This window comes from Mustela erminea, chromosome 1 (genome assembly GCF_009829155.1).
Source record: "Mustela erminea isolate mMusErm1 chromosome 1, mMusErm1.Pri, whole genome shotgun sequence".
NCBI classification, from domain to species: Eukaryota; Metazoa; Chordata; class Mammalia; order Carnivora; family Mustelidae; genus Mustela; species Mustela erminea.
This window is the reverse complement of record NC_045614.1, coordinates 108373458-108387783: the sequence shown is the minus strand read 5'-3', so window position 1 is coordinate 108387783 and position 14326 is coordinate 108373458. Positions and strand designations below refer to the sequence as shown.

Here is a 14326-nt window from a genome sequence, read left to right as displayed (position 1 = left end):
TTTCATACTTTATAATTGCCTTTTAGCATAATTTTCCACAGTGCTAATTTCATCAGATAATTTATTAGTCACAATTATTCTTTTTTGAATTGGACATTTCTATTACCTTTTACTTACACTGGTTCACCCCAAACCCTGCTGCATAGCTGTTAGCCTGGGATCTCCTTCATTGTTATTCTGGGGAATTCCTTCCCCTCTCTCTTGAATTGGATCCCCTCTTCCTCAATCCCATAATTTTCTCTCTTCCTTCCCCCCCCGCCTCTCATTTTGGGAACATGTCCCTCGAAAGCCTCCTGATAAAGAGCTTATGGGAATGAAAATTACTGAGTCTTGATGTGTCTGTAAACATCACCTTCACAGCTGATTGTTTCCTTGGGTTTAGATTCACGATTGGATATAATTTCCCTTCACCTATATTGCTTCATTATCTTCTAGCTTCTAGTCTTGTTTTTTCGAAATTCCCATAGCCATTCTGATTCCTGTCTTGTCTTTTCTTTTTTTTTTTTAAGTTTCCAGTCTGGAAACCTTGTGGTAGCCAGGTATTTTTTTTTTAATTTTATTTATTTATTTGACAGAGATCTCAAGCAGGCAGAGAGGCAGACAGAGAGAGAGAGAGGAGGAAGCAGGTTCCCTGCTGAGCAGAGAGCCCGATGCGGGGCTCAATCCTAGGACCCTGGGATCATGACCTGAGCTGAAGGCAGAGGCTTTAACCCACTGAGCCACCCAGGCGCCCCATGATTCCGGTCTTTTCTATGTGATCGTTTTTCGGTCTCTTTTCTTACTCTTTAACAGTTTTTAGAATCTTCTCTTTTTCCATAATTTTAGAAAATATTTTTGTGGGTTGTCGATTTTCGTCAACTTATTTAATTGACAGATCTCTTCTGTTTTTTTTTTTTTTCTTTTTTTTTTTTCCTTCTTTTGCTGTATGTCATTTACATCAAGGGACCCAAACTAAAGTCTCTGCACTTTTATATTTGTCAGAGCAGAAGAAAAGGGAGCATGGTAAAATATGCTCGAGCCCTTAAGATAGCAACACAAGTGACACTACATCATATTGGCCAAACTCAGTCACATGTGCTCTCCTCCAAAAGGGCAGGAAAGTAGATTCTTACAATATGCTTAGAAGGCGAACCCAGAGATAATGGGCAAATGGCAATAGTGATTCCTTATTGTGAGGCTGGCAGTTCCTTCTGGGTGTTCCCAGTATTCTGAATTGCTCTTTGGTGTGCTCCCCAATTTTCCCTACAGGTTGAGGATTTATCCATTAATTTTAATTTTTTAAAACAGTTGAGCATTTCTTTTATTTGATAAAAATATATCATTTCTCAGCTCTAGGAGACAGGATGAAAGCCATGGTGTATAAACAGACGAAAAACAAAACAAAGCAAAGTATTTAAATGGGCCGAACTGGTTACAGTTTGTCAATTTTGATGTTGTTACTAGCTTTTCTCCTGCTCCTGCTCTTTCTTGGGGTTAAGTCTTGAAAAAATTATTTTGGTTTTAGTGGAATTTCAGAAAGGAGTGAAAGTGGTTGTATATATTCCATCTGACGTTATGTATCTGAAAAACTGTGGTTGTAATATCCTATAAACCGAATGAACTGATTCTGCAACTTCATATCTTTAAAGAAAATGTATTTGAAGAATCTGGTAAGATAGATGTTTTATTTAAAAAATTACTATCACGTTTGTATTGGTGTGAACAACATTTTGATCTTTCCAATTCTTTCTTTGTATATTGGATTGTAAAAGGTGTTTCTTGTTAAAGGCATAGGAATTATAAATAATAGTAATTTGTTGAGTCTCAGAAAAGCCAGTTTGTTAAATTTCTCAGAGATCTATTACTTACGTAGGGATTTATTGCTTACAAATCCTTCTGCAAGTCATAAAGCTTCAAATTCTTTGCTTTTATCAAAATTAAATTTCCAAAAATTTAATTGTTCTCTCCATTATCTGCTGCCACAAAAATGTTGTCTTAATATGCAACCATAAACTTTAGTGACAAACTTCATTTTATTTATTACATATATAGTTTTGCTCCTGAGACTATGATGTAGATAGATATCTTTGTCTGGGCAGATCTATCCCCCAAATCAGGAGACCTGGGAAGAACCGAGAGTCTTGGAGGGTTATCTTTTCAGTTACAATTTTCTCCTCAGAGCCTCCTCTGTCTCCAGAGAGCGAAAGAGCACATGATTTCTTTTTCAGGTGAGATTCTCCCCCATACCTTATAGGGCACGACAAGCTCAAGTTATCAGATCAAGTCATTATCCAAGAGGTAATGAAAAATGCTAAAGGAAGATACAGAAATCATTTCTTCATCCCACAGTGCCCGTTCCACGCAATTATTACAGAGAGGTTACTGAACATCACCAGACGGGGGTTCCTGGAAAAGATTGGGTGTCCTGAGAAGGCCTTTAACATGAGGTGACTCACTAGCCCTTTCTTTCCTTTTTGATCGTTCCAGAACGCTGTGATGACTGGGGACTAGATACCATGAGGCAGATCCAAGTGTTTGAAGATGAGCCAGCTCGCCTCAAGTGCCCACTCTTTGAACACTTCTTGAAATACAACTACAGCACAGCCCACTCAGCTGGCCTGACTCTGATCTGGTATTGGACGAGGCAGGACCGGGACCTGGAGGAGCCAATTAACTTCCGTCTCCCTGACAACCGCATTAGTAAGGAGAAAGATGTGCTCTGGTTCCGCCCCACCCTCCTCAACGACACCGGCAACTACACCTGCATGTTAAGGTAGCCTGATTCTTGGTGGGGACTTTCTCTTTTCCCTTTCGTTCCTGGGCTTTTCTCTGGAGGATGCATCTGCTATGAAGCTAGGGCAGGGAAGGAAACATCTAGAAAGAGTTACACCTCACCTCAGTGGATTAGCAGATGTTGCCCAAGAGGTGTGCAGAGAAAACGGTTGCACTCCTGAGCTCTTTCTCCATAACTGGTTCCTTTTCAAACCCTGACATATATCAAGATTATCTAATGATGGAGCCTTGTTTATTTTTTTCCTTTTCCCTGATATTAGAACCTGCCTGCATTTCTGCCTCACCTGAAAGTATCTATTTCCCTACACAATGAGCACAGTAGAGAGCAGAACCCATTCATTTCTGTTGTTCTTGGCATCTTCCAATGTCCCTGATACAGAAGAAAGCCTTAGGATGCCTTATGGAAGAAGAATATTTGGGAGATATCAAATGTATTTAGAATAATGCCTTTCAAACTTTTTCACCAAAATTGCCCTTCAAAGCAAATAAACACCATATCACTGGGAATCTAAGAATATAATCCAAAGAACCCCACCAATACTGCAAAATTTCTTTCAAATCCACTTTGTTGAATCTTGAAAATTCATATAGATTTTGCATTTTAAACCATAATATACCTATTCTTCTATTGCCACAGATTAATATTATTTTTGTTCTGAAAATAAATGAATAAATAAATAAATAAGCTTTTAAAAACTGAGCCCTGGGGCCCCTGAGTGGCTTAGTGGGTTAACCCTCTGCCTTCAGCTCGGGTCATGATCTCAGAGTCCTGGGTTCGAGCCCCACATCGGGCTCTCTGCTAAGCAGAGAGCCTGCTTCCCCCAACCTCTGCCTGCCTCTCTGTCTATTTGTGCTCTCTCTCTCTCTGTCAAATAAATAAATAAAATCTTTAAAAGAAAAAAAAAAACACAACAACAACAACTGAGGCCCCTCTAAAGAATAGTCATTTTTAAGGCTTGGATCTTTGGCTACTTTTTTCCCAAGGTCCCCTTTTAGCTTCCAAGACTTACTTTGTCTTTTAAATTCCCATCTGGTTTATGGATTATGGTTTGTTTTTGTTTTTGTTTTGTGTTTGTTTTGTTTTTATACAGTTTCCTACTGTTTAATAGTTGCAGTATGCACCTATTAGTTTGCTAGGGCTACTAAAATAAAATACCACAGAAAAGTGGCTTAAATACCAGAAATTTGTGTTCTTGCAGTCCTAGAGGCTAAAATTCCAAGATCAAGGTGTTGGCAGGGTTGGTCTCATTTCTCTCTTTGGTTTGTGGACCGCCATCTTCTTTCCATCTCTTCACATGATCTACTCCCTGCATCATCTCTGTCCTATTCTCCTCTTATAAGCATATCAATCATATTGGATTAGGGCCCACCATACTCATTTTACCTTTATCACCTCTTTCAAGACTTGTCTCCAAATATGGTCACATTCTGAATTACTGGAGGTTGAGTATTCAACATATGAATTTGGGGAACACAATTCAGCCCATAACAATAGGGCTGAATGATATAGCAATACAACAACATAGAATGACATAAGAATAGATAGTCCCACACTGTCTTCTGAATGTCCTTTGTCTCTCATGGATATTGACCATTTTCTGATAGAGAAATGTGACTACATTTTGATATATTTAAGCCAAGCTGTGTTACGATTAAGTGAAAAAGGACTTCTCTGTCACAGAATGCATTTTCATTATTGTGGCCTTGGGAGTCCCTTGGAACCTCTGAAGGCCCTTTGAGGATCTCACCTGATTCTTTAGTTTTATTGGAATGAACTCTAGACTAGTTTGTAGGCTTCCAAAGAGCACTGTCCACTCTTTATGCCCAAGACAGCTTTGTAGGAGAAGTTAAGACAGATTATAGTGGAAAGAGCATAGGAGGAAAGACACAGAAACCAGGCTGGCGTCCCAGCCCTTATGCTACTCAGCTGGTGACCTGAGGCACGTCACTCTGTGTCTGAGAGCTTTGGCATCTGTATACACCCAATGAGAAAAGCAGCCTAAAATCTCCTTTCCATCTTTGGAAATTGTTAATCTGTTACAGGTGGACATCAGAAATAGCTGGGAAAGCGTCATCAGTAGCTTTCTGGATGACCTTGTTCTCTTCTCTGCATTTTAGTGTTTCATTAACTCTATTTTTGTTTCCTACTTATCTAGAGCTCTTCCTCAAACTTTTCTAACCTTTACATTACGGGAGCAGCATGGCTGTTAAGGTCTGAGTATTCCAGATGGCCATCTCTTCAGTTTACCTGTCTGCTTATCTTCTCTGTCCCTAAAGAAAATCTAGAAGTGAACTTGTCTTGTGGAGATACCAGAAGCTTCCCACAGTCCTGAGGTGATTCCTAAGTGGAGAATGTCCTTGAACTGACCCATGTAAAATCAAAGGCCTGATGTCTTAGGGCCATAATTTAAGATTCATCCTCCAGGATTGTACCACTTATATTCTTGTTTCAATATTCCTCTGAGGATAACATCCAGATTTTACTTTAGAAACCAGAAAAATCAGTCCTACCACTGTTCATTATTTTTTTTTTAAGTCAGAGAATATATCTTATGAAGCTAAAAATTACCCCCTGTATAATTTCCACCTATAGAATACTTCTTCCACCTGGTAAACCTTTTGCTATTTTTAGGTGGTGATTATAGCTGCCACTGTCCCTTCTCACCTTATTATCATTGTCATAAGTCATCTTTAAACATCTCTTCTTTCCATCCTGCGAGGGAAATGCATCCCCCATTTCACTGTATTTAGCCTCAATTAATTACTTAATGAATATCTATATGTATTTGGCACTTTGAATTGAAATCACAAAAAGGGTAGGCAGTGAATGACCCATTTACCCATAACTCTAAGAAATCAATTATTTTTATTATCTGTGTTCTCGTTATTGTTTTCCTGTGCACAGACGCATGTTTTACATCCATTCCATTTATTTTTGAAACATTTAGTTAGTGCCTACTGAAAGTTTAGACACTGTACTACATGCAAAGAACAAAAGAAGATACATGTGACCATGCCCTTGTTTGGACTATGATAAAGTCAATCCAGGAAATGTCTGAGGTGCTCAGAGAATGAGAACCCTAATTTAGAAATGGGGTGCATGGAGGATGGCATGGAAAGCCTCCATATGTAAGGTGGACTGATGTCTTAGGGCCATAAATTAAGAGTCATCCTCCAGGATTGTACCACTTGTATTCTTGTTTCAATATTCCTCTGAGGATAACATCTAGATTTTACTTTGGAAACCAGAAAAATCAGTCCTACCACTGTCCATTATTATTATTATTTTTAAGTCAGAGAATATATCTTATGAGGCTGAAAATTATCCCCTGTATAAGGGAGGAGAAGAGCCCCTAGGCAGACTAAATGACCTGTGTGGACATTCAAATGTAAATGCAATTGCCCAGTCATCCTAAAATGTAAATATTTTAGTATATCAACAGTAGCTAATTGTGTCTGTTTTTTATTTTGTGACCTCAAATTGGTAGAGGAAATACCTCCATAATGCACTTAATTTCTATGTGAACTCACATATAAATGAAATCTCAATGCGCAGCATTATTTCACTTAGCTCATTTTCATGTGATTGCTGCATCAAATCCAATGCAAATGCGATTGCCCATTTATTGGCTATTTCTCTTTTCAGGAACACCACATACTGCAGCAAAGTTGCATTTCCTCTGGAAGTGGTTCAGAAAGACAGCTGCTTCAATTCCTCCATGAAACTCCCACTGCATAAGCTGTATATAGAGTATGGTGTTCAGAAGATCACGTGTCCAAATGTAGATGGGTTCTTTCCTTCCACTGTCAAACCAACCATCACTTGGTACATGGTAAGCAAACTCAGGAGCATCTTACGCTCTCTAAAATGGCAATGTCTGTCCTTGACTCTTCAGTTAATGTTGAAACTGAGATTTCTCTCGTCAGATTTTTTATTTCTTCCTTAATAATTTTATGCAAATCTTTTACCACATCTTTACCTTGTGCCATTTTTATTTATCTGTGCTCCATTTTGAGGAAGTGGTGAAGAATGCTTTGTCTCAACTCACCATTTCCTAAATTACATTCACTGGACAACTAGAACTACCATATTTCTATTAACTTCCTGTGAGATACCATTTGAGAAATGCCTGCTTGCTCTTTTCACTGCTAAGTGAGGTCAGAAGCTGCTCGCTCATCTGGTGAATGTCAGCTCCTTGATTAGTCAGCACTGTATTCTACTATCTGTGTGTGTTCTCATGTTTATCCTCATTTGTGGGCACAGCCCATCTGTGGTCTCTTCCACATCTGAGAGACTTGGCAAGTATTTAGTCAAAAATGAAGATGTTGGAAGATGGCACCTGTGGCAGCAGCCTTATTTTTTTTTTTTAATCTCCTCACATACCCACATATGCCAAAGCTAAAAACTACTGGACAACATTTAGAACAAACTCAGGGATGAGTTAGCCACAAGAATCACTTTCGATGACATAAGTGAAACAAACCACATATAGAATCAGTGTCTAGGGAAGAGGGGCAGATGGAAATCATGTGGTCCCTGCTAGACTGGAGAACAAGGAACCAGCGATCCTTACTGTAAAGTATGGTGGGCCAGTTTGAGAACAAGAGTTGAAGTTAGGAAGAGTTTTACTCTCTAACAGAGAATGAGTCCAAGAGGCCCATAGTAAGAAGTTCTGAAGCAGCAGACTCAACAAATCTCAAGATCGTAGTTTGGAAGAGGGAGCTCTGTGAAGTTAGAAAATCCTGCCAAATTCAAAAGCCCAGAAAAAGACACATTTAACATAAAAATTAATAACAAAAAGAGCCAGGATGGGGTGTCTGGGGGGCTCAGGTCTTGATCTCGGGGTTCTGAGATCAAGCCCCATGTCAGGCTCCATGCTCAGTATAGAGTCTGCTTCGGATTCTCTTTCTCCCTCTCCCCCTCTCCCTGCTCACATGTGCTCTCTTTCTCTAAACAGATAAAAATAAAACTTTAAAATAAAAGAACCAAGGTAAAATCCCGTTCAAACTTGAGAAGAAAAAGGAGAATATGAAGCAGAATAACATTTCTACCAAAAAAAAAAGAATCATGCCAGAGGAATATAATGTGACTTACTAGTTAAAAAATGAGCTAAAAAATATTAAGAAATGAGATGTGAAATAATAACATAGATCAATAAGAATTAGAAACATCCAAAATTAGAAAGTTAGGAAGATGGAAATAAGTCATTCAGAAAGGAAGCTAAAACTAAGAGGGACATAGCAGCAAATGAACATGATAGATAATGCCTTAAGATGAACAGAAAGTAGAAAGGAGAAGGAATTTAAAATTAAAGATAAATAATGAATAAAAATAGGAAGGTTAGAATGGATATACCAGTAACACATAAAGTAGACTGTAGACAATGAGTATTGCCAGAGATAAAGAGGACTTTTCAGAATAATAAAAGGGTCAATTCATCAGGAAGTCATAAAAATAGTACAAGTATATGTGCCTCGCAGCAGTGTGTCTGACTGCATGAAGCAAACGTTGACAGATTTAAAAGAAGAAATAGGCAATTCATAATCATAGTTTAAAATGTTAGCATCTAATGGTTTAAGTCATTAATGAAATGACTTAGGAGCCAACTTTAAGAGTTTTCCATTGGCCAATAATGGAACAATTTGAGCTTCAGTAAGGTTATTAATCACAATGGGTTGAATCTTATGAATTAAATTTAAATCCATAAGTTCATAATGATATTTTTAAATAATTGGTCACATTTAGTGGATGATAGGAAATCAATTTGTTATCTTGAAAACGAGTAAAGGGAAAAAAAGCAGCTATTTATTCTTCTTTTCCTGTAAGAAATGTGCACTGAGTAATGAAATAGTGCAGAGAAATGTGTTTTTATAAAAGTATATAATCATTTGCAGCCCCTAATGAACTAATAAATCTGAGCATGAAGCATCAGTGACTGATACCATCATAAGAAAGGGAATAGCTAGACATATCCCTTCTTATGAAAGAATAAAATATCACTTATAATTGTGCCAAATGGATTAAACCTGAGTCTGAAAAACAAAATAAAACAAAACAAAACAAAACAAAAACAAAACACAAAAAACCCTTTAGATCCTATTGCCATTTTGCAGGATATAGAGAGGACAGAGGAATGTATTGATCTATACCATGAGTTTGCAGTTAGCAAAATCCAGACTGGAAAATTCTATAGGCCAAATGTCCTGGATTATTCGACCGATAAATTACAAGGAAAAGAAAGGCATGATGTGGGAATGTGTAGGTTTTGAGACACGTAAGACACATTTAACATTGGATGCAACTGTAGTGTCTAAGGATGGGAATGTAGGTGATAAAATTATAAATGAAAAATAAGAAATTGATTTTACCGTGAAAGTGTAGATAGTGGCTACTTTGGCGGGAGAGGAAAAGAGCTGTGGTTGACATGGGGCATCTGGACGGCCTTCGGGGTGACTAATAACAGTCTATTCTGGACCCGCGTGGTGCTTACAAAGTATTTGCTTTATAATAATACATGGACTTGTACATACATTTGAGTGATTTTTGTATATATTTTATGCTAAAGTAAAATGATTAAGAGACAGGGAGGGAAGGAAGAAGAAAGAAAATGAAAGACAGATAGAAAGACTGACTTAAGATACATAACTAGTTGCAATGTATGGACCTTAATTGGATTGTGTTTTCTTCAGACAAGCTATAGAGCAAGTCATGAGAAAACCAGGGAACTCTGAAAACAGAATATTGATAATACAATGAGTTGTCACTTTTTAAATTGTTATAATAATACTATAGTTATGCTTGCCGAAGACAAGGTCTTGTCATTTGGAGAAATACATAAAAATCTTTGCAAGTGAAATTATATAATGTCTCTGATTTGCTTCACAATAATCTTGGGTGGGTGCAGTGAGTGGGTGTAGATGAAATAAGACATAGGTTGAATGTATACTTTTGAGGCTAGGTACAGGTACAGTTGATCATTGTATATTCTATGATCATAATGTTCCATAGCAGACAGCATAAAAAATGATTAAAAGAATAATATTAACAATTTTACATTAATAAGTATAATGCATTTTCCAATTTAAAAAAAAAAATTCTTCTCTTTACCTGCAATTGAGTTCTCTCATCTCTAACCCTGTTCACTTTTCCTATACTTTGAATACTCAATGGTCTGAAAAAAATTAATTTTATTCCCTTATATATTCTATTTTTTTTCCTTTTTCTTGATGCATACCTAACTGGAAGGCCCCCTCTTCTTTCTTTAGAACAGTTCAAATTCTACTACCTTTATGGAATGTTCTCTCTTCTTTCCAGCTAGAAATATTTTTTTCCCTAATATAATTCCAAAGCAACTTATTTATGCCTATCTCCATGTCACTTTTCACTTCCTTTATTGTTTCACTGTCATCCATGTATACATTCAACAGCTGTTGAAGATCAATTGTATTCAGTGCAATATGTCAGGGGTTTGGGGGAACACAGTGATGAATAAGATATATGTCCTACCCTGCGTAGTTCCAAAAAGATCCTACACTTTAATTCAGACAAGTTTATAAATAAGAATTCTTACTCTTATTAAAAAGTGGAATTCTAATTTCCGTATGAGTACCAAAGAGAATTAATTGTTGGTTCTAAGAAGAGGGAGAAATGTACATGTATGTATCCTGTGAGATTGACTATTTCTTGAGGTTGAAGTTATGACTTTCCCATCTCTATGTCCTCAAAGATTTCTAGATTTTTTTTGTTTTTCTGGTTGGATGAATGTTGGTGCTATTAAACAAGGTATGAGACAGCAGAGAAGGAGTGGTTTAGGGGCAATGAGATATCTGTGAGATCTCTAGGGAGCAGTGACCTATAGGTCATGGTTACATGTATATGGGTCTGGAGAGTAGAAGAAAAATCAAAACTGGAGATAGAGAATTGGATGCATCTCTGTGATAGTTGAATCCTTTAAGAAAAAGACAAAATACAAAATAAAATCATAAAGGATAAGGGCTATAGTCAAAATCTGGACAGAATGTTCATAGGGTGAATGAAGACAAGAAACATAGAAAAATCAAGAAAAAAAGTCATAGCAGTGAAAATGCAATGGCACATCCTCAACAATGTTCAGGTGACTAAGAGGACAACCAGTGACAAGACATCCTTGCTATTCTCTGATTCTGGAAAGGTTGTTATTGATGTGCTGCTTTTTATTTCTCCATCCTTGAGTAATCGACTGATACCTTTAATCCTGAGAGTTCTGCAGTCTTGGGAACAAAATCAGGGTTCTTGGCAGGGGGATTCTCCCATCCCTGTATAGCAGGGATGACATTGCCTTCTATTTCCTACCCTCTACAGTCACCTCCTGCATCTGCATGGATATCCTGGCTCTCCTACAGTAGTTCTCTTTCCATTGTTATCAGCTGAATTCCCTACCTTGACATTGGAGAAATAGTTTCTTTTAGTAATAACTGCGAGAGTTAAGACACATTAATCAGTTCCGGCAAATTTGTTTTTCTGTTGGCAGAGGGTGAAAACTGATGAATTGAGAAAAGGAAAAGGAAACTAACATTTCTTGCATTTTCCTAGTAAAATACCTTGTACTGGGTACTTTATATGTTATATGTAATACTCACCACATCCTTCAGAGTCGATATCATTAGGAACCAGAGGCTCAGAGAGGTAAACCGTAATAGCTAACTTTTACTGAGCACAGGAATTCTTCCAAATATTTTGATTATTTTAATTCTCTCAACATTAAGTAGGGTCTATCATTTTCTCCATTATATCATTAAGAAGACTCAAGTACAGAGTGGTTGAGAGATTTTTCCTGGTCCCATAGCTTTAAGTTATTTTATATAATTTACAGGAAACAGTCCAGCCAGTAATGGGGGAACCTGGGAACCCACTTTCGTTGGGTTCCAAAGCTAATACTCTTCAGAAATGACACAGGGAGGGTGCTTCAATCTTTATTTCTGGAGTGTGAGGCGCTTTGAAGGACAGAGCCAGCTTTGCACACAGGCTAGGTCACAAGGGAGACTGGGGGCCATAAGAGAACCAGTGGCTCGATCATCCAGGGAAGTCAGAAGGGGCTCCGAAAACTGGGATTGGTGGGAACAGAAAATCAGAAGTTTCTCTTTAAGAATTGCAGGAGAAATGGGATGGGCTTGAATTTTTCTTCTCTGCATGTCTTCTGTCCTGCTGTTTTCTACATGGCCGAGAGTTCTTCAGTCTGGGCCAGAATTCATAGTCCCTAGTTCGACAATCCTCTGAGTTAAATTGATGTTCTGTAAATGTTTGTCAAATGAGCCAGGTTTTGTTACTAGCCTGGAAACCGAACCATGGTTTGGAAGTGATTTACTGAATTTCAAATAGCCAGCTTATAAAAGAACTTTTGAAACACAACACATGTATAAATTGGAGGCTGCATGTTTATTCACATAGGGACTTCTGAATGCATAGACGTAAAGACACAGGTAAGTGTGATTCTGTTGTTGTTGTTACAATTATTATTAGATTTACTCAGAGGCAAAAGCTTTAGAATATGGTGAGCCATCCTGACTTTCATACTACTGGATCATTTCTTGTTCTTATTTTTATAACTGGATATTTCAATAGTTTTCTCCAGAGGCGCTTGTAAAAACAAAGGCAATTTTCCCCTTCTTACTGAGGATCAGAGGAACCACTTTAGAGGATGTGTTGGATATTACCTTGATAGCAGCTGCTGAAAAGCTCTCAGCTGCCATTTAGCAGGATAGATATCATTCCAGATCTCAATTTGCAAAAAGCTGGTTTTCCTTTTACTCAGTGTGATCATTAAAATTAGAATAATGCCTCCACCTCTAACTTTCAGTGACATGAATTGGAATTGGCCAGATATTGTTTATAAATCTCTCAGAAGGGGGCGCCTGGGTGACTCAGTGAGTTGGGCCTCTGCCTTCGGCTCCAGTCGTGGTCTCAGGGACCTGGGATCGGGACACACGTTGAGCTCTCTACTCAGCGGAGAGCCTGCTTCCCCTCCCCTGCCACCACCTCTCTGCCTGCCTCTCTGCCTACTTGTGGTCTCTGTCTGTCAAATAAATAAATGGAATCTTAAAAAAAACAAAAAAACAACCTTTCAGAAAATTGAAAACCTTTGCTTTTTCGGAGATAGTACCATCAGGAAAACATGTCTGAAACAATGCCAAACTTGGCCTTCTTGTTGGCATGTCATGTATTTTTAGGTTAGTCCAAGGTCTATGTAATCGACTTTATTTTAAGGTGCTTGTTTCAATCTGATCGACATCTTAGTTTGGTTATCTCTTTCCTTTCTCTGTAGTCCCAATGTAGTGATTTTTAACCTTTGGTATAAAGGAAGTATGTATCAGATTTTCTTTCCAAGCCATACACGTTGAATTATTTGTATGCATATGTACACATAGCATTTTATGTATAGTGTCTGGACTTCTGAGGATTAAGGTCCATCCTTTAAACTTGAACCCCATTCAAGCATCTGAGAAGTCTTGAAGCTGACTTAAGCTGAATGAATCACCCACTCTGTATTGTGAAAGCACTCAAGTTATACCTCATCTTTGTTACTGTAATGATTGCATTTCTCTCTTCTGTACTGGGTAGTGAACTCTTTCTAACCCTTGAATAACAAGCACACAGCCCAAAACAGGGACAATATACTCTGTATTTAGGAACTGATTCAATAATTGAATGAATTGGACTGGATTGGAAAATTCCATGAGAATAAGGTGCATTTCTGTTTTTACTGTCTGCGGTATGCCCAGCTCCTAACACATACCTGTCACATGGGAGGGATTTTGTTAAGTGTTTGTTGTGTAAACACTGGGTGATGGATGATGTAATTCTGAAGTTCTTTGGAAGTGACTGGTGGATAGAACTCTGAGAAGACTTTGTGAAGTAAGATGCATTTCATAGCAACTTAATCTTGGGTGCAAAAATGTCGATAGATATTCGTAACTATTCTAATGTTATATCTCAAACTCTTTTTGTATCCTCACCCGGTTTCCCTATCCATCCTACAACTGCCTCATCCCATGTATTACAATCCGTGTATTCATCTTCTTGTTATCATGTGCATACCGCTTGAACTTCCAACACCATGTCTTGTGTCTTTCCTTCTCTCATTTTTCTAACCTACCACACGAATGTACTGAGCATTTCCCATGTGCTAAGTATTGGGCAAGTTGCTGCCCATGCAGGTAACAGTACTCATCTACCCCCCACATACCCCTGGGAGTTAGTTTTCTAGAGGAAGAAATAAGCATGGAAAGAGATCATAAAGTTGGTTAAGGCCTAACACAGAGGGTAAAATGCTGTAAGAGTACAGGAGATTTTTTAAAATTTGTTTATTTATTTGTCAGGGAGCGAGAGAGAGAGCCTAAGCCTGGGGAACTGTAGGCAGGGGGAGAAAGAGCTCTCCATTGAACAAGGATCCTGATGTAAGATTGGATCCCAAGACCCTGGGTTCAAGAGCTGAAGGCAGACTCTTCAGCAGCCGAGCCAGGCAGACATCCCATGCAGGGGATTTTTTTCACATTTTCCCCATGTCTAGGGTGTCAC

At 38.1% G+C, this 14326-nt stretch overlaps 1 protein-coding gene across 8 annotated transcripts in view; it reads left to right on the top strand.

Moving 5' to 3' along the window:
* The window catches only part of IL1RAP (interleukin 1 receptor accessory protein), a 134040-nt gene that overhangs the window by 81186 nt on the left and 38528 nt on the right, over positions 1–14326 (top strand). For all 8 annotated transcript variants that reach the window (XR_004284350.1, XR_004284352.1, XR_004284353.1 and 5 more), the window contains exons 3-4: positions 2467–2752; positions 6419–6605. Coding sequence is in view for 3 of the 8 variants with exons in the window: in XM_032337905.1 (XP_032193796.1) it covers positions 2467–2752; positions 6419–6605 (473 nt within the window). In the remaining 5 variants the exon portion in view is untranslated. The remainder of the gene's footprint in view (positions 1–2466; positions 2753–6418; positions 6606–14326) is intronic.